At 46.4% G+C, this 20,713-nt stretch overlaps 2 protein-coding genes across 3 annotated transcripts in view; one reads left to right on the top strand and one right to left on the bottom strand.

Moving 5' to 3' along the window:
* The first annotated feature begins 2,112 nt into the window (after positions 1-2,112).
* On the top strand, positions 2,113-9,447 carry FZD5 (frizzled class receptor 5). Its single transcript, XM_032754738.2, has 2 exons — positions 2,113-2,754; positions 3,023-9,447. The coding sequence occupies exon 2, from the start codon at positions 3,278-3,280 to the stop codon at positions 5,033-5,035; it is 1,758 nt and encodes a 585-aa protein (XP_032610629.1). The 5' UTR covers positions 2,113-2,754; positions 3,023-3,277; the 3' UTR covers positions 5,036-9,447.
* Positions 9,448-16,104: 6,657 nt separating this feature from the next.
* Positions 16,105-20,713, bottom strand: part of CCNYL1 (cyclin Y like 1) — a 45,848-nt gene continuing 41,239 nt past the window's right edge. For both annotated transcript variants that reach the window (XM_032754741.2, XM_032754739.2), the window contains one exon: positions 16,105-18,714. In XM_032754741.2, the coding sequence (XP_032610632.1) occupies positions 18,604-18,714 (111 nt within the window). In that variant the 3' untranslated portion in view covers positions 16,105-18,603. The remainder of the gene's footprint in view (positions 18,715-20,713) is intronic.

The following is a 20,713-nucleotide window of genomic DNA, read 5'->3' on the forward strand; positions in this document are numbered from 1 at the left end:
GGTGCTTCCTGACCCAGAGTGGCAAGTAATTCCAAAACACAAGAGATAAAATATGAACACCTGTAGAATTCCAGAGAAAGAAAGATGTAAGGTATATTTATTCATTTATTTAATTATGTATTTTAGAGTGGGGGGTCTTGCTATGTTGCTCACGCTGGTCTGCAAACTCCTGAGTTCAAGCCATCCTCCCACCTCAGCCTCCCAAAGTGTTAGGATTACAGGCGTGAGCCATGGCGCCCGGCCTTTTAAACGATTATTAATAGTTTTGATATCTGCTAAGTGATTGATATTTGTTCTTTTAACTTGGAGACTGGGATTAATACACGTGTTCTTCATTATTGCCCACAAAGCGTTGTTGCTACGCAGGAGGGGAGTGGCACTTCCGCAATTTATTCTTCCAACCTGTGGCAATGGGATCCAGGACAGGAGATCGACAGTAACCCGCGGTTGATCTGGATCTAGTCCAGTTAGTCCAGTCCCTATCCCTTCAAGTGTCCCCAGGCCCTCTTGCCTATTTTCGCCCTTTGCCCAGTGGAAGGAAGAGTTTGGGGAGAAGGAAAAAATTTAAACCCTCTTCCTAGGCGTGTGAATGTATTTCAAGTATGCTAAATACCTCAGTCTTCCAATCTAATTACAACACATAGAAAACAGGCATTTTAAGGACATTTAAAACTTGTAGCATAATTGCGCAACTGAAGAGCGCCGCCGTGTCCCCGCCGTCGGTGCGCCCTCCGACCCCCCGCGGCGCGCAAGTGCGCGGCTTAGCAGCAGGCAGCCGGGGACGGAAGGGGACGGGGAGGCCGGCGCCCTGCCCAGCACAGAGCCCTGGGTCAGTATTGCTTCTCTCTGCGGGCGACTTCGGAACTGCCTGGAATTATAAACCTCGACTAATAAAGGACTCACATCTTTCTGGGTCTTCTAAAGGCAGAAAGAAATCCATTTTTTTGTCACAACAAGATTTTGTTAAGAGATGCAAAAGTAAAGGCCAAAGCCAGGGAGGCTGCGATAGTATGGGGGGAGGGGTGGCTACGATGGTGAGTGCCACCGACCAACTACCTGGGTTCGAATCCCAGGGTTGCCATTTGGGCGGCTACGATGTGCCAGGTGATCGGAATACGGAGGTGAACTTGCTTGCCGAGGTCGCCCTTTCTTGGGGGAACTATGATTAGCTCGGTTGCCTTGGCCAAGTCTCAGTCTCGGTTTCTTCACCTGTAGGGAGTACCTGCCTCAGAATTGTAAGGAGTGAGATCTTGTCTTAAGATGTAAACGGGCCGGGCGCGGTGGCTCACACCTGTAATCCCAGCACTTTCGGAGGCCGAGGCGGGCAGATCACGAGGTCAGGAGTTCGAGAACAGCCTAACATGGTGAAACTCCGTCTCTACCAAAAATACAAAAATTAGCCGGGCGTGGTGGTGGGCGCCAGTAATCCCAGCTACCCGGGAGGCTGAGGCAGGAGAATCGCTTGAACCCGGGAGGCGGAGGTTGCAGTGAGCCGAGATCGCGCCACTGCACTCCAGCCTGGGCGACAGAACAACTCGACAAAAAAAAAAAAAAAAAAAAAGGATGTAACCGATTAACACTTTGTTGGGCACACAGTAAAGGGCTCAGTAAGTATTCTCTCTTCTTTCACACAGTTCCAAGACAGCGCAGAAGGGAGACAGCCACGCCTAAGAATGATTCCTTGAGCAGTTCTTTCAAAGAAGCACTGAACTCTGTAAGGACGCTTAGCTGCAGACAGAAAGGGCAGGGGCCCTGGGAGCAAAGGTGCATAAGCCAGGACGTTACAGGAGCGAGTCCTGCACCCAGGGCGCGGGCAGAAAACTCCGGAGGGACTTCTGGCGAGGGCTTCCCTCCTGGGTTCCCAGAGCGGCAAGATTAGCATTCGCCCCGCCTCCATCGCCTCCCGGCCCGCGATTGGTCAGCGCTTCTTGGCTGCCCGCTCCGGGAGGGGCCAGAGGGCGCCGGGGGAAAGGCCGAGCCCGCGGGGCAGTGGGCGGGGACGCGCGGAGAGCGTGGCGAGGCGGCCCACCAACCGCGCCCGGGCCTGAGGGGGCGGGGCCGGGGCGGGGCCTCCCGGCGGGCATTAGAAGCAGGTGACCCGGGCGGGGCGGGAGAGGGCAGCCAGCCTGCGGCCGTGAGTCCGCTGTGGTCGCCGCCGCGCGCGGTTCCGTGCTCGCCAGAGGTGGGCGAAAGGGTGCGAGAGCGCGGGGGAGGAGCCGAGCAGGGCACGTCCCGAGAGCGTCGCCACCGCCCCCAGGAGTCCACTGGAGCGCGGAGCCCCCTGCAGGGGAGGAGGCGAGCGGCGGGCGGGACGCGGCGGCCGGCGCTCACCATGCAGTCCCGGCCGGGCCAGCGCCGGCTACTCGCGGTGCTGTGAGGCGGAGGGGTCCCACGGCCCCCGCCTCCTGCCTTCCTCCCGCCCAGGTGCTGCCAGGCGCGCTCGCCCTCCGTCCGGCCCCCGGCCCCGGGGAGAACGCACGGCCTGCCCCTGCCCGGCTCCGTCTGGATCATGCGGGGGGCTCCTGAGGAGGAGAGGGCGAGTGACTGGCCTGCGCCGCCCCTTTTCTGGGGGCGCCCCCCACTCTGAGTTGCCCCCACCTGCTGCCATGTGCTGCTGCCACGGGTGCCCAGCCTGTCGCTAAACTTTCCCGGCGCCAGCCCGGCTCTGAGTCGCGCTTCTCAGCGGAGTGACCCAGGGACGGAGGACCCAGGCTGGCTGGGGACTGTCTGCTCCTCTCGGCGGGATCCGTGGAGGTGAGAACCTTCCCCTTCTCCCTGTTCTTCTCCCGGTTCCTGTGCCCTTTTCCGGGAAGCTGAGGGTTCTGGTCTCTGGGCACTGCCTGAAGGGCCCAGCTTGGAAAGAGGGTGGGGGAGTCAGTAGTTTGGTTACAGGAGGCGGAGCGGGGAGGAAAGGAAAGGGGTTAACTTAAGAGATTTGGAGACGGCTCGCGGGGACCGAACCGTTGACGCCCCTCCAACAGGGAGTTGTTGCAATCTTTCTTCTCCCCCTTCTTTTTTAAAGAGTCCTTTCCTTGGAATCCGAGCCCTAACCGTCTCTCCCCAGCTCTATCCGGCGAGGAGCGGAGCGCTGCCAGCGGAGGCAGCGCCTTCCCGAAGCAGTTTATCTTTGGACGGTTTTCTTTAAAGGAAAAAGCAACCAACAGGTTGCCAGCCCCGGCGCCACACACGAGACGCCGGAGGGAGAAGCCCCGGCCCGGATTCCTCTGCCTGTGTGCGTCCCTCGCGGGCTGCTGGAGGCGAGGGGAGGGAGGGGGCGATGGCTCGGCCTGACCCATCCGCGCCGCCCTCGCTGTTGCTGCTGCTCCTGGCGCAGCTGGTGGGCCGGGCGGCTGCCGCGTCCAAGGCCCCGGTGTGCCAGGAAATCACGGTGCCAATGTGCCGCGGCATCGGCTACAACCTGACGCACATGCCCAACCAGTTCAACCACGACACGCAGGACGAGGCGGGCCTGGAGGTGCACCAGTTCTGGCCGCTGGTGGAGATCCAATGCTCGCCGGACCTGCGCTTCTTCCTATGCTCCATGTACACGCCCATCTGTCTGCCCGACTACCACAAGCCGCTGCCGCCCTGCCGCTCGGTGTGCGAGCGCGCCAAGGCCGGCTGCTCGCCGCTGATGCGCCAGTACGGCTTCGCCTGGCCCGAGCGCATGAGCTGCGACCGCCTCCCGGTGCTGGGCCGCGACGCCGAGGTCCTCTGCATGGATTACAACCGCAGCGAGGCCACCACGGCGCCCCCCAGGCCTTTCCCAGCCAAGCCCACCCTTCCAGGCCCGCCACGGGCGCCGGCTTCGGGGGGCGAATGCCCCGCTGGGGGCCCGTCCGTGTGCAAGTGTCGCGAGCCCTTCGTGCCCATTCTGAAGGAGTCACACCCGCTCTACAACAAGGTGCGGACGGGCCAGGTGCCCAACTGCGCGGTACCCTGCTACCAGCCGTCCTTCAGTGCCGACGAGCGCACGTTCGCCACCTTCTGGATAGGCCTGTGGTCGGTGCTGTGCTTCATCTCCACGTCCACCACAGTGGCCACCTTCCTCATCGACATGGAACGCTTCCGCTATCCTGAGCGCCCCATCATCTTCCTGTCAGCCTGCTACCTGTGCGTGTCGCTGGGCTTCCTGGTGCGCCTGGTCGTGGGCCATGCCAGCGTGGCCTGCAGCCGCGAGCACAACCACATCCACTACGAGACCACGGGCCCTGCACTGTGCACCATCGTCTTCCTCCTGGTCTACTTCTTCGGCATGGCCAGCTCCATCTGGTGGGTCATCCTGTCGCTCACCTGGTTCCTGGCCGCTGGCATGAAGTGGGGCAACGAGGCCATCGCGGGCTACGCGCAGTACTTCCACCTGGCTGCGTGGCTCATCCCCAGCGTCAAGTCCATCACGGCACTGGCGCTGAGCTCCGTGGACGGGGACCCAGTGGCCGGCATCTGCTACGTGGGCAACCAGAACCTGAACTCGCTGCGCGGCTTCGTGCTGGGCCCGCTGGTGCTCTACCTGCTGGTGGGCACGCTCTTCCTGCTGGCGGGCTTCGTGTCGCTCTTCCGTATCCGCAGCGTCATCAAGCAGGGCGGCACCAAGACGGACAAGCTGGAGAAGCTCATGATCCGCATCGGCATCTTCACGCTGCTCTACACGGTGCCCGCCAGCATTGTGGTGGCCTGCTACCTGTACGAGCAGCACTACCGCGAGAGCTGGGAGGCGGCGCTCACCTGCGCCTGTCCAGGCCCCGACGCCGGCCAGCCGCGCGCCAAGCCCGAGTACTGGGTGCTCATGCTCAAGTACTTCATGTGCCTGGTGGTGGGCATCACGTCGGGCGTCTGGATCTGGTCGGGCAAGACGGTGGAATCGTGGCGGCGTTTCACCAGCCGCTGCTGCTGCCGCCCGCGGCGCGGCCACAAGAGTGGGGGCGCCATGGCCGCCGGGGACTACCCCGAGGCGAGCGCCGCGCTCACAGGCAGGACCGGGCCGCCGGGCCCCGCCGCCACCTACCACAAGCAGGTGTCCCTGTCGCACGTGTAGGAGGCTGCCGCCGAGGGACCCGGCCGGAGAGCTGAGGGGGGCGTTTTGTTTGGTAGTTTTGCCAAGGTCACTTCCGTTTACCTTCATGGTGCTGTTGCCCCCTCCCGCGGCGACTTGGAGAGAGGGAAGAGGGGCGTTTTCGAGGAAGAATCTGTCCCAGGTCTTCTCCAAGGGGCCCAGCTCACGTGTATTCTGTTTTGCGTTTCTTACTGCCTTCTTTATGGGAACCCTCTTTTTAATTTATATGTATTTTTCTTAATTTGTAACTTTGTTGCATTTTGGCAACAATTTACCTTTGCTTTGGGGGCTTTACAATCCTAAGGTTGGCGTTGTAATGAAGTTCCACTTGGTTCAGGTTTCTTTGAACTGTGTGGTCTCAATTGGGAAAATATATTTCCTATACGTGTGTCTTTAAAAAAAAATGTGAACAGTGAACGTTTCGGTTGCTGTGACTGGGAAGTTGTTGGGTGTGCTTTTTCAGCCCGCTTCTCCTTCCACTGCTTAAAGTGTCCATGATTCTTTAAGGTGAGCTGCAGTTTATAGCCCCAGGTCATACCTAGGAGGGGAGCATAATGTGCTCAGGGCCTCCCCAAAGTGACAAGGATAGGGAGTGCTTAGCGATTTTGTGTTCAGCCTTAGCTTTGTTTATAGAGGGAGGTTCAGTTTCTTTTCTGTAGTGCTTGTAATAATTCTCACTCCTAACAGCACCATCGTTGTGTCTTGAATAAGTTAGAGGTAGCATTATAGAGGATCTGGCATAAATATTTGCAATAGTGAGAGCCTAAGCGATGGTGATTGGTGGAGCTTGAATTTTAGGCTGGTGAGATGGCAGCTTTGTGCCTGAGAGGTAGTGGGCGGTTCTTAGGCTTCAGTGATCCCCCCACCTTTTTTTTTTTAAAGGAACTTGTGTTATAATTTTGGTAAAAGTATAAACCCACTCCCTCTGGACAGTACTTAGCAATAGTTGCTAAAGGGGGCTCCTTTTTAAATGTAAGGACTGAAATGGATATACTTCTAATAATTAAAGTACATTTCCAACACTTATTTTCTCCACCCCCTCACCCCTCCCCCTTTATCATGTTAAACAGCCTTTTTGCTTTTCTTATTCCTCCTCTCCTGGAGAGCTGTGATTAGAAACCACACCCACCCTTGAATGAAGTGCTTGAACTGGGGGAGGGAGGCTGGCTACCTGTGAACAAACATTGGCCCAAATAAGGGAAAATAAGTGTCCCTGGACTTTGGACTAGTTTATAGCCAGATATTCCGAGAGCAGCAAGACGTTGCTCTCTGCCGTCTCTGAAAACAAAAGAGACGCATAACATGCTTGCACAACCTTTTAAAATATAGATCAGTGTAGTGCTACCTCTATAGTTTTCCTCCTCTTCTGAGAAAGCCTGTATATTGATGATCACACACACACACACAAACACACAGTTTGCAATTAGAGAATTTGGTTTGCTTTACTAATCTGTTTAACTATTTCTTCATTCATTATGAACGCTTATATTGATGAACACACACACAGAGGTTTCTTTGCTATTAGAAAATTCTGTTTGCTTTCCTAATCTGTTTAAGCATTCATTCATGAAGAGTGTGGGGCCATTACTGGGGAAGGGGGGTGACAGTGCCTCAGCCAGCAAAACACCAATGACCAGGATTGGGGACTAAATTTAGGAAGCTAAAATGGCCAGAGCAATTAACATTTGAGAAAGTCCTGTCTAGGAAAACAACTGGAGTGTAGGCATTTGTAATTCATTTATACCAAAGTTGGAAAAGTAAAATTTAAGCCTAGGTCAATTTTTACTTCATGGATGTTAAATAGACAAATGCATAGTTCCCAAGGGGAATTTAAACACTTTACTGGTGGGAAGAAACCTAGTATTAAAGTTTTAAGGACTCTCAAAAACTTCACATTTATTAAAATGCACTGCTCTTACCCAATTTATCCTCTGAATTAAAATTTCAGTAGATTCTGCAAAACCTCGTACAAATAGCTACAGAACTTTGTGCCTATTTTATTCCTCTATTTATTCTTCTAGGAAGAAGCCTCTTCCTAGAATCTTGAAATAGATCCCTTGACTGAATGCCAGTTCTCTCCTGTTTTTCAAATGAGAGAACCTTTTCTGATCACCTTGACCTTTTCCCTCATTTCATATGTCTTCCCAGAAAGTACACAGACTGCTCTGCTGCCTTCAGTCGTTGTGCCTCATTTGGGTTGTCCCTCCTTCTTTGTGGAGAAATCTAGAAATGATGCGCAGTGTATCCAAAAGTTGTGGGATGAAGTGGATGAAAGTGATTTAATTCATTTTTAGAATTTGTTTTTTTTTCGTTTTAGCAACATGCTGAACAACTGATTTACTTTAAAAATAAGCCAGTTAAAGGATGCTAAGCCCAAGCGGGGGGGGGGGGCAATATTAGTCAGGATCTTTGGGGTCTAATTCCAGACCAACTTTCAGAGGCACTTCTTTGTCTCTGTTCTCACCTCTGCTGTCCCTCTCTTCCCTCATCCCCTAAGAGACAAAGATAAAAGCCCACCTGCTTCCCTAAGTCTTACTGAGATCAGCCACCCCAGGGGAGAGAAACTGGATCTACTTACGGCCACCCCCTGTTTCCATCCATATACTTAATTCCCCCAATTTGCATGTGATTATGGAAACAAGTCATGCTCATGAAAACAACTGTAAAATAAAAGGTTATGGAATAGTTCAGCAACTTCTTCACAGCCAGCTTTGTGGAGCTGGGGAGGACTTAGGGCCCATTGGAGTCTCTTATGTGTACACCTTCAGGGCTGTCCCTTTCAGTTTGATTTTAAGCAATGCCTCACTTCGTAGTTTAGGGGGTGAGGATTCCATTCAGGTAGGTTGTCTAAAGGAACTAATGGGACCTCTCAGTGAATCAGCTGACCAGATTTTAGGAAATCTTTTTAATGATTTCCCTTCTCACATTTTCTATGATTTCCCTTCTTACATTTTGAAATGGTAAAATTGACTGGAAATAATTTTTCTTGGTGCCTTATTGGTTTATCCTTGCAAACCTTTGTCATATTTTCTCACGACCATTGCCAGTGACCAAGGCCCATGTGTGTGTTGTGTGTAATTGTGCGCATGTACAAGCTTAAATAACGTGCCGACAGCACTGTTTCAAAGTTGGTATTCATTAGGCTGTTTCCTCCTGGGCTGGAGCTGCACTAATCCTGACACCGGCTGCCAGGAGAAAACCTCATGGATCACACACCAAACCTTAATAACAGCATCCGTGACCTGCACTCTCCAGTACAGAATGGGAACCCCAGAGCTAGGAAATGTAGTTGTATATTTTAATGAACTGCTACCCCAGCCAAAGAAGCTTCTTTCACTTTTGTGCTCTACAGAAAGCCCAAGGGGGGTAGGAGGGACAAAGCTTTGAATAACTGCTTTCTAACGCTAAATGTGGCCAACAGGACAGAGCACATCACACATATAGGCAGGTGTGAGGGACAGTGGCTAAGAATTGCCTGCTCCCTCTGCATGCTCTTTCTTGTTTCCAAAGTCCAATCAAGTGATCCTGGGAAAGAAATCTGTCTGGATTGGGGAGGGCGGTTCTGAAAGAACTGCCAAGACATTAAAGAAGGGTGAAGAGTAGGCAGAATATAAGTAGCTAACCTGAGTCAAGACTCTCAAAAGCTAGCAGCCTGATGACAATAGGATTTATTTCAGCCAGGATAATGTCTGTCTGTGAGTGCATCATTTTAAGACAGTATGACTTCATGTTGTTACAAACTATGTATAGTATGTATGTTTTGTGGGTTGTGTATATACATAATATATATTATATATATATATATGAGAGATTTGGTGACTTTTGATACGGGTTTGGTGCAGGTGAATTTATTACTGAGCCAAATGAGGCACATACCGAGTCAGTAGTTCAAGTCCAGGGCATTCGATACTTTTTATGATTTCCATATATGTATAGTGCCTATCCCATGCTGTAGTCACTGTTATGTTAAATCCAGAAGTTACACCAGAGCCAGCGATACTTTATTTGTAGACAATCAATTTGAATCCATATGTTATTACTGGAAGATGATAGATGATTACAGTCCTGAATCTGTAACACTTACAAAAGGAAACCCAGAGCAGCTTGATGAGTTTTTGTTTCTGCTTCGTTCCTGGGAGTCAGTAGAAACAGCAGTTGTATGTGGTTATGTTAGTCTCAAGATACTTAATTTGTTGACCTTACTTCAGAAAAATTTTGTATGTATTATATTTGTGGGAAGGTAAAATAATCGTTTGAGATTTTTATCAAATATGAAGATTAGTTATTTATGAAAAACAAAGAAATGTCTATTTTTCTTTGTTCCCAATTAATGTAGATAAATTTTAAAACACATTAAAGTAATGGTAAAGACAATAAAAAGATGCTGTAGAAGTCTTTTTCTCCTCATGTTTTTATAGAGAGACACTGCTTTCTAAGAGTATTTGAGGAGATAATACGGATTCTAACTTCATAATCAGGTTTTTCAGATGTACTTAAAATATAAGCAGCAAAAGTTTTATTAGTAAATAAAATCAAGCAAATTCCAGTCACCAGAAACAGAACTAGTTAAGAAACATGTTTTACTTGAATATATTTCCTAGGTCTCACTCCTGCCGATCCTGTGATTGTCTCATGAGTCACTTGATGAAGGCAGATACGTGGAAGAACAGAGAATTTGCCTGAGATTGCGTTCTATTTTACAAACCCTCCGTTTATACTGAACCAATTTGATTAGAGATGATGCTGTGTTGTGCGTCCGGTTGGAGGGCAGGAACTCCCAAAACTTTTGTCACCCAGCAGTTGGATCTGCAACTTGGTATTGCGCTCTAAATACAAGTCAGGGAGCCCAGAAGAGACAGTGAAACTGACTGAGCTGGCTCTTCCCTGATTATCTGGACAGATGCTTAGTAAGCCTGAGATACTATTGTCAGACCACCACCTACTGATGCTGCTTTGGCAAAATGCAGATTAGCCACCGTCAACCAAACACCACCTCATTTTAATGCCTGGGACGTCAGTGTTCTCCACCAATGCTCTGAGACATAAGTATGTGGGAGAACATGGGTAATTAGCTTAAAATATTTGTAGGAGACAACATAAATCCAATAAGAATTTAGTTAGCAATATGAGAGTGTGTAATTCAATGTCAAGGTGAGCACTAGGAACTTTATTAGATTGATGCATAAGGTAGTTAGGAGAGGCAGACTAGAAAATATAGTTGAGTTGAATCCTAAGAGAAGAGCAACTGTACCTTACATGTCCGGGACACGGTAGTTAGCACATCTTCCCCGTGCTTTCTTGTCACTCATTTTTCCCTATTGGAAAAGGGGGCAAAGGGCAAAGTCACAAGCTGGAACAGAGAGAGGGACTGTTGGGCTTAGAAGGTTGCAGAAATAGGCTGGGCATGGTGGCTCACGCCTGTAATCCTAGCACTCTGGGAGGCCGAGGCGGGCAGATCACCTGAAGTTGGGAGTTTGAAACCAACCTGACCAACATGGAGAAACCCTGTCTCTACTAAAATTAGCCAGGCCTGATGGCACATGCCTGTAATCCCAGGTACTCGGGAGGCTGAGGCAGGAGAATCACTTGAACCTGGGGGTCAGAGTTTGCAGTGAGCCAAGATCACGCCATTGCACTCCAACCTGGGCAGTAAGAGTGAAACTCCGTCTCAAAAAAAAAAAAAAAAAAAGAAGGTTGCAGAAATAGGTGGGCCCAGGGTAATACTGGTAACAATGGTTCTTTTAGTGATTTAGTTACACAGCTCGTTAGCTTGTCTATGGATGGTAACGGTTGAGAGGCAGAGTGGTTATGAGCATGGATTTGGGGGCCAGACTTATTAGTAATTAAAATCCCAGCTCCACCACTTATGTGCCATGTGATCCTGGACACAACCTCTGGGTATTTCAGTTTTCTCATTTGTGAAAAGGGAGACTTATATTTTATGGTTAAAAAGATTTAAAGGATTGACTCAGATTAAGGCAAAGTTAAGGTAAGTAAAACAATGGGGAAGCCGCTGTTCAGACATGGAATGAAAGGAGATGGAAAGATTAGGTTTTCTTTTTTTTTTTTTTTGAGACGGAGTCTTGCTCTGTCGCCCAGGCTGGAGTGCAGTGGCGCAGTCTCAGCTCACTGCAAGCTCTGCCTCCCGGGTTCACGCCATTCTCCTGCCTCAGCCTCTCCGAGTAGCTGGGACTACAGGCACCCGCCACCACGCCCGGCTAATTTTTTGTATTTTTTAGTAGAGATGGGGTTTCACCGTGCTCTCGATCTCCTGACCTCGTGATCCGCCCGCCTCGGCCTCCCAAAGTGCTGGGATTACAAGCGTGAGCCACTGCGCCCGGCAAGATTAGGTTTTCAAATTTGTATTTGCGTAAGAGTCATTTGAGGTTCATGTTAAAAATGTCAATTCCCAGATCTCAGCCCCAGGAATTGAGATTCAGTAGCTCTGGGGCGCAATAAGCTATTTTTTTTAAATAAGCTTTTAATTTTGGAATAATTTTAGATTTACCAAAAGTTGCCAAAATCAGTTTCTGTATGCCCCTTACTCATTTCCCAATGTTAACATTTGTTAAAACTAAGTAGTCAATGTTGGCACATTACTATTAACTGCAGACTTCATCAGATTTTCCACTGATGTTCTTTATCTGTTCCAGGATCCAGTGCAGGACACCACACTGCCTTTAGAGAAGCTTTGTTTTTCACAGGCACTTTCAGCTGATGAGAGGCAGGTGGGTTGGGGACCACATCGTGAGAATCATTGGGACATTTAAAGAACTGGACAAAAATTGCTGCATCCCCAAACTGGGGAGATGAATGCAATTTTAAAGCAGAAGGGAATAAAGTAGTGGAGAGGGTGGATATAGAAGGTTGATTTTAGAGTTAGAGATGTAATCCTCTCCACTAGATGAGGAGGGTTACTTTAAAGAAGGCATCTAATGCCAGAGTAAATAGTAGATTTTGGAAGGTGCAGATGCTACTTAGTCCACAGCCTAGATTGAGGATACATGACTAGGGTTGTGAGCAGGTCAGGAGATCGGGTAAGTGCAGTAAGTTGGGAACAGCTGCTTTGGGGAACACAGGTGGGCTCAAATAGGTGATGAAGGGGAATTAAAAGAGGCAGGTTAGCCTGTGAGCCTCATGACACCTGCATGTCCTGGAACCTGATGCTAATGCTTTGGCAATGAGTCACAGTGACCAACATCAAGCATTGCCACATTGGGTCAGGGTGAGGCTGGGATGATTTTGTTGAGGGAGGGTCCTAAGGATCTTCACCTAAGAGTGAAGGAGCAGGTGGAAGACGAAGTGCGTAAAACACTTGAAGCTCCTCCTTTGTCAGAGACAGTTCTCACACCGAGGAGACACAGGAGCCACCAGCTAGGGGGTGGCAGGTAAACATTTGTAGAATTGAGGTTAAGAAGACAAAGCAACATATTTTTTTTTTTTTTTCCTTAAAGCTAGCAGTCTAATTTGGGAATCTTTTGAGGTCTTTTGAAGTAGATACTACTGATAGCTCATTGAAGACCTTAGGTTCTGGGACCATTACTGAATTTTCCTAATCACATTCCAATTGCTTTGCTCCCTTACAGCAGTTATAATAATCACTAAACCTGTCCCTTTTTTTTTTTTTTTTTAGATGGCGTTTCACTCTTGCCTCAGCCTCTTGCGTAACTGGGATTACAGGCACGTGCCACCACGCCAGGCTAATTTTTGTATTTTTAGTAGAGATGGGGTTTCATCATGTTGGCCAGGCTGGTCCCGAACTCTTGACCTTAGGTGATCCACCCCCCTCAGCCTCCCAAAGTACTAGGATTACAGGCGTGAGCCAAGGCGCCCGGCTAAACCTGTCCCTTTTTAAAGACTGTAACCTTCTTTCATTGGACTCGAGATTCCTCTTAATTTCTATACCATTTCACTTTCATAGTTGTTCTTCCTGCACCCTGGATATCCTAAACCACAAATTAACACTCTTAAAATTTCACATTTAAGTGCACGTCCTCCCACTCGCCAAATAGTTTAGATGGAAATTGCCTTAGAAACCAAACAGATTGCTCCTATATACTAGGGGAGCAGGCTTCACTGAAGGGCTCCTAGGTATTGCTTGCTGGCACAATGTCAGCCTCAGCCAGGTCCACCAGATGGGTAAGTAGGCAGAAATTAGACTTTAAGGTAATACAATCCTTAATCTGTTGAGAGGTGCTGGGTGTAATCTACAGATTCTGCATAAAAACTAGTACTTATCTGGGAGATTTCTCTGCCAGCTGTCAAGTGCTTTTCCAAGTAGTACTATACTCAATAAGCCTGCTTGAGGCTGGTGTGGTGGCTCATGCCTGTAATCCCAGCACTTTGGGAGGCCGAGACGGGCAGATCACGAGGTCAAGAAATTGAGACCATCCTGGCCAACATGGTGAAACCCTGTCTCTACTAAAAATACAAAAATTAGCTGGGTGTGGTGGCACACAACTGTATTCCCAGCTATTTGGGAGGCTGAGGCCGGAGAATCACTTGAACCTGGGAGACTGAGGTTGCAGTGAGCCAAGATCGCGCCACTGCACTCCAGCCTGGCGACAGAGTGAGACTCCATCTAAAAAAAAGCCCCTAAAAACTCCAAAAATTAGCCGGGCAGGGTGGCACACACCTGCCCTCAGGAGGCTGAGGCAGGAGAATCGTTTGAACCCGGGAGGTGGAGGTTGTAGTCAGCCGAGATCATGCCACTGCTTTCCAGCCTGGGTGACAGAGCAAGACTCCATCTCCAAAAAAGAAAAAAGCCTGCTTGAGAGTCTGTCATAGCTATCTTAAATGTAGTTAGGGAGAAAGGCTGGGTGATGAAAGATTCTAGTTAACCTGCATACTATAGCTAAACTAGTTCCCAGAAATACTGCAGAGCCTGAACACAGAATCAAGACTGATTTTGTTTTCTGGTTAAAATTGGCTTTGGCTTTAAAAAACTCAAGGTATACTTAGAAATGCAGGAAAACTAGACCAAGAAATGAACCTTGAGCTGTTATAAAGCCAGGATTTAGTGCTGTTGGATTTCAATAATGTATAGACATATGGATTACATAAAGAGGAAATGTAAAATAAAGGGCCAGGGTAAACTTTCTCTTTAACCAGAAACACTGAGCCCTAAGTGGTCATCTTAGGATGAAACATAAGAAATTGCCAAAAGGCAACCAAAAGGCCTATAAAAATGGCAATTTGGTTCAAATATATCTTTCATTTTCTTAACTCTTCACCCCCAGACTCCTATCAAATATGTTTCAGGTATTCTGTCTTGTAATGAAGATGTGAAAGTTCAATTCACAATATACCAAAGTTAATATTTCACTGGGGTCTGTATTATAGTAGTTAAAAAAAACCTACAAATGAACATAAATTTGAGTCCAGGTAATCAGCCCTTTTTAAAAGTCTCATGTTAGGGAACAAATTTTCCCTAGGTACAGAACTCTTGAGAAAAATGCCATAGTTACCACCCCACTAGCAACTTAGTTTCCATGCCCCATTTGTCAGAGAACCTACCTGCTTTTCAGTGTCATTTATACTCTTTTCCTCAACTGACCCAATTTCCCATTTATCAAAGTTGTTGTATTGCCTTCTAGAATTAAAAGTCAAAGGAAGAGAGCAGCTTTAGTGATACTTATTTTACCAACTTGTTCTTCAAGTCACAGATTCATGTCCAATGTCCTTCTCCCAAACTTTCTTTTAAACCTTTGGCCAAATATGTCAGCATTTCTCCTTATAACTGGCATATCACAGGGTGCAAACCATCTTACAAAGTGACGTATGATAGATTTTTTTTCTAAGTTAGATCTTTTATCCTAGTCGGCAACTTATCCAGACAGTGATCAGTTTTTTTTTTTTTTGAGACACAGTCTCATGCTGTCACTCAGGCTCGAGTACAGTGGCGCAATCGCGGCTCACTGCACTCTGCCTCCTGGGTTCAAGCGATTCTTGTGCCTCAGCCTCCTGAGTAGCTAGGATTACAGGCATGTGCCACCATGTCCTGCTAACGTTTTTGTAATTTTATTTCTTTTGAGCCGGAGTTGCAGTGTCGCCCAGGCTGGAGTGCAGTGGCGCCATCTTGGCTCACTGCAACTTCCGCCTCCAGAGTTAAGGGATTCTCCTGTCTCAGCCTCCCGAGTAGCTGGGATTACAGGCGTGCGTCACCACACCTGGCCTTTTTTTTTTTTTTTTTTTTTTTTAAATAGAGACGAGGTTTACCATGTTGGCCAGACTCCTGACCTCATGTGTTGGGATTACAGGCGTGAGCCACCGCACCGTCTTTTTTGTAATTTATTTTAATAAAGACGAGGTTTCATCATGTTGGCCAGGCTGGTCTCAAACTCTTGGCCTCAAGTGATCCACCCACCTTGGGCTTTCAAAGTGCTGGGATTACAGGCGTAAGCCACCATGGCTGACTGTGACCATTTACTTAAATATTTAGGTAATGAAGAATTAAAGTGGATGAAAATACTGCAATGCTATCAGGATTTATTGAGAATTGCTAAAGCTGAGTGGCTAGACTCTTAGTTCTAAAGAAACCTAATAGTGACTTTTGGTATATTTTTAACTGAAACGTAAGCTTGAAAATAGCACGTTAAAGTCAAATTATGTGGCTTAAGACACCCTCTCAACAGCAACACAAATTCTAGTTCCTGTCTTTCCATTCTTTCCTGTTTGTCTGAAAACCTCAAATACCTCTTGTTCTAATTCTACACTATTTCTGTAATTCCTTTCTCTTTGATACATTTTGCTTAATTTTATATTCTAATGTGCTTTTCCCTCTCAGAAGCGATAACCAACTATTCAAGATGCCATCTAATGCATTATGCCATTATGTATTGTGGCCAGTGATTTTAAGTGTAATAAATTATCTTCAGGTTGAAAAGAGCATGTGCAAAAGAAATGGATCACTACATCTTAACTAGAGGCATGGATCAAATCAACTTATGGTTGGTTTGAAAATGCTTTAAGACATCAGGATTGACTTAAAACTGGGCTGGGCAGAGATGTAACACTATGTGAATAGAAGTGTTACAAACACACTAGCCATATTTTAATTAAAATATAGTTTATTAGCTTTTAATATAAACATGAGAAATAAAAACCACATAAATTGTAGCATTCTTTTCAAAATAAAACTGCAATCAATACTTGAATCTCCAAGCTCTGAATTCCATAAACAATATTTGTGTTTTTTTGAGGTGGTAGATTGTAATATTTTTATACATTATTTATCATTTATGTCTCTGTCCTTTAAAAATGATGGAAACTGCAGCACAATGATGTGAAGCATTGCTATAATAGAGGAAGTACTCCTGTCCCAGAAACGCTTTGTTTATAAGCAAGATTCCTAGGATTAGATTTGATAAAGTAGGAGAAACAGATTTCACATAGTTGAGAACACTAACCTCTTTTTAGTATTTCAAATTTAGGTGACATTATCGGTCTCCTAAAATTATTTGCTCCTTGCCTTTTAAAGCCTGAAGTAAGAGTTCCTAAGGGTTATGTAAGTATTTCTTAAATAGCCGGACTTAATGGGACACCTACAGCTTGGTAGCATGTAGGACAATAAAACAGCTGGTCATATCACCTTCTATCATTAGGGTCCAATTCCTTTTATTACATGTTAATTAACACTGCTGTTCAAAATCTTCCTTTAAAGAAACTTCGGTGATCAAAGCATATAGAGCAGAGCTCTGCAGGTAACTACTTTTAAAAAGACGAGGGCATTTTATGGAGATACAAGGTATTCCAAAAGTTCAGTGTAATTTTAAGCTTTGATACTTGTAGAAATATAAATGCCACAAACCTTTACAAAACCTTGTCTGAACATTTTTCTTCTGCTTTTTTCTTTGAGACAGGGTCTGGGTGTCGCCCAGGTTGGAGTGCAGTGACATGATCATGGCCCACTGCAGCCTTGACCTCCTGGGCTCTACTGATCCTCCCACCTTAGCCTCCAGAGTGGCTGGGACTACAGACACATGCCACCATATCCAACTATTTTTATTATTATCATTTTTTTTTACAGACAGGGTCTCACTGTTGCCTAGACTGGTCTTGAACTCCTGCACTCAAGCAATCCTTCCACCTCAGCCTCCCAGGGTACTGAGATTATAGGCATGAATCACTATGCCCAGCCCATTTCTTTTGCATTTAATTTTGCATTTTTCTAAGAGATGGGGTCTTGATATGTTGTCCAGGTTGGAGTGTAGTAGCTATTCTTATAGGCACCATCATGGTACACTGCAGCCTCCAATACTTGACCTCAAGCAATCCTCCAGCCTCAGCCTCCCAAGTAGCTGGGACTATAGGTGTGCACCACAACACCCAGCTTCATTTTGCAAATTTTGAATATAAAGCTTTTAATTTTTTGTTTCAGTCAATGTCTGCTATCAAGAGTGACCAAAACAAAAAATTAAAAGCTTAATATTCAGGAGACAAGTGCCAGGTGCACTTGTAGTCCCAGCTACTTGTGTGGCTGAGGCTAGAGGATGGCTTGAGACCAGGAAGTTCTAGGCTGCAGTGAGTGCCCAATGATGGCACCTGTGAAAAGCCACTGCACTCCAGCCTGGATAATGCAGTAAGACCCCATCTCTTTAAAAACAAACAAAACAAAAAACTTTTAAATGATGTTTTTTAAAGGTTTATAGCATTTATACTCATGCTGCAGTGCCCTGGAGGGCCCAAACTATATTAAAGCCTAAAACTGCTTTACTTTTTTTCATCGTCACTGAACCACCATGTTGGTTGGCATTATGAAAATATCTTTTAATGCATTTATTTAACAAGAAAAATTATCAGAAAATGAGAAGCACCATTTATAGTTCACAAGAAATGCAACATGGACGCCAATAGAAGTAGATATCAATAACTGATACTTCCTCTGTTTATGACCCCAAACATGCTAAAATGCTAAAGTAATGCTTGCAAAGAATATGAATGACAAATGTTATCCAGCAGCTTTTTGGTTTAAAATGATTGCCAATGACTAGCAGCTTCAGTGGTAACAGTAGGGAGGAAGAACCCTGCAATACCTAACAATGCTGCAGTCTGCTCCTAAGTGGCTTTAGAGTCCCATGTTTTAATGATAATACTGCATTGATTTTAAAGGCATATGCAGCAAAATGGGGGGGGGGGGAGAAAAACTGGAAGAAACATAAAAGTTATATGGTTAGTGTCTTTAAAGTCTAAAAATTTAAACTATTGTTTAAAAAACCTTACATAGTTCACAGCTATCGGCCCACACAGTAAGCAAATATCTGTGTGTGGGATGGGAGCCTTCACTTTGGAGTGGTTTTTGTAACTCTGTTTACATTAAAAAAGGACAGAAGAGTGTTTTGTTGCATTGACCTCTTCCTGTGGTCCTCCATAGGAAGAGGTCCCATTCTTTCCTATGGAGTATAATCCTTGTTGTCCACGAGTCTCTTGAATTTGAGATCTTTCCTTTTGATGAAAACACTAATTTTGCTGGTTTTTGAGCAGGAAAGGTGATATTTCTCCAGTCTCTGTAGATGAAGGTCCCATGACGTTATAACCCCTCATTTCTCCCTTTAAGAGAGGATGGCTTTAGAGCGCTGGATACCAATGAAGTTATCAGCGCTGAAAGACCTTCTCATAGCGGCTCTACACAAGTCTTTGTCTTCACACAATCTAGAAATAGCCTAAGAAAGTCAATCAAATAGAAAACAGGTACAATTTTAAAAAGGGTTCCCACCTTTGAAAAAGCACCATTGATGAAAGCCACACATGTAGACTCCTTTACATGGTTCACATTTACAGCTACTTTGGCTGGTTTTACACTGCCAGGTTCTGGGGACACTACTTCCTGCCAATTCACCAAGGTAATATCCTTTAAGGGCTACGATTAGATTCCCAGAGAACAAAGGGCAATTTATTATATTATTAAAAAATTGGATTCCCAAAGATGTCAAAGGTATTGTGACAGGCTTCTAACAGCGATAGCATCTGTTACCTGTTAACTTATTCCTTAAATATAACAAACATACACTTGTGCAAAAAAATAAGTTTATTCAGCTATTCAAATTCTACCCAATCCTTCTTAGCTATTATATACTCAAAGCACATTTTAATGAGGCAGGTGTGTGCTGGACTATACTGGAACATATGAGAGGTCTAATGACTGATGCGCCAAAAGGTGTTACTTCACATGCACGTTAATTATGGTAGAAATACATATTATTTCTTATTTCTTCTTTTTTTTTTGAGGCAGAGTTTCGCTCTTGTTGCCCAGGCTGGAGTGCAATGGCATGATCTCAGCTCACTGCAACCTCTACCTCCCAGGTTCAAGCGATTCTCCTGACTCAGCCTCCCAAGTAGCTGGGATTACAGGCATGTGCCACCATACCCAGCTAATTTTTTGTATTTTTAGTAGAGACAGGGTTTCACCATGTTGGCCAGGCTGGTCTCAAACTCCTGACCTCAGGTGATCCACCTGCCTCGGCCTCCCAAAGTGCTGGGATTGCAGGCATGAGCCACTGAGCCCAGCCTAGAAATACATATTATTCTAAAGTACCACCAAGGTACCACAGAAAGTGTTAGTTTAAAATATGTGTCCATTTCAGCTGTAATTCTCCTGTATACTCACCAGAGTCATAAGCCATAAATATTACTTTGCCCTATAAAGTTACCATTTCCATTAAAAACCCATGTACTTCCTACATTATTATTATTATTATTATTATTATTATTATTATTATTATTATTTGAGACAGGTTCTTGCTCTATCGCCCAGGCTGGAGTGCAGTGGCATGATCTCGGCTCACTGCAGCCTCCACCTCCCAGGTTCAAGCACTTCTCATGCCTCAGCCTCCTGAGTAACTGGGCGTCTGCCACCACACCCAGCTAATCTTTGTATTTTTAGTAGAGACCGGGTTTCACCATGTTGGTCAGGCTGGTCTCGAACTCTTGACCTCAAGTGATCCGCCTGCCTCAGCCTCCCAAAATGCTGGAATTACAGGTATGGGCCACCATGCCCAGCACTTACATCCAGCATTTGAAACACCTGCATCCTATATAGTGAAGGGTAAAGGTCTCTTGGCTTACCCAAGAGACCTAAAAAAAACTCATGGGACTGCACTGTGATATATAAACCATGACATGAATTTGCAAACAGAATAAGTAAGGCAGTCAAGAGTGGCAAGTGAATTATGTATGTAGATAAAATTAGGAATACAGTCACAAAGAAAAAAAAAATTTTTTTTTTTTTTTTTTTTGAGACAATCTCACTCCATCACCTAGGCTAGATAGAGTGCAGTGGTGCAATCTTGGCTCACTGCAACCTCCGCCTCGCAGGTTCAAGCAATGCTCATCCCCCCCCCAAGCTGGGGGTTTAGGAGACAGCCCCCCCCCCCCTTTTTTTTTTTTGTGTGTGTTTTTTTTTTTTTTTTTTTTTTTTGAGACAGAGTTTCGCTCTGGTTGCCCAGGCTGGAGTGCAATGGCACAATTTCAGCTCACCGCAACCTCCGCCTCCCGGGTTCAACTGATTCTCCTGCCTCAGCCTCCCAAGTAGCTGGGATTACCGGCACATGCCACCACGGCCGGCTAATTTTGTATTTTTATTAGAGACGGGGTTTCTCCATGTTGGTCAGGCTGCTCTCGAACTCCCAACCTCAGGTGAACCACACCCGCCTCGGCCTCCCA

The sequence above is a fragment of the Hylobates moloch genome, unplaced genomic scaffold (genome assembly GCF_009828535.3).
Source record: "Hylobates moloch isolate HMO894 unplaced genomic scaffold, HMol_V3 SCAFFOLD_1, whole genome shotgun sequence".
Taxonomy (NCBI): Eukaryota; Metazoa; Chordata; class Mammalia; order Primates; family Hylobatidae; genus Hylobates; species Hylobates moloch.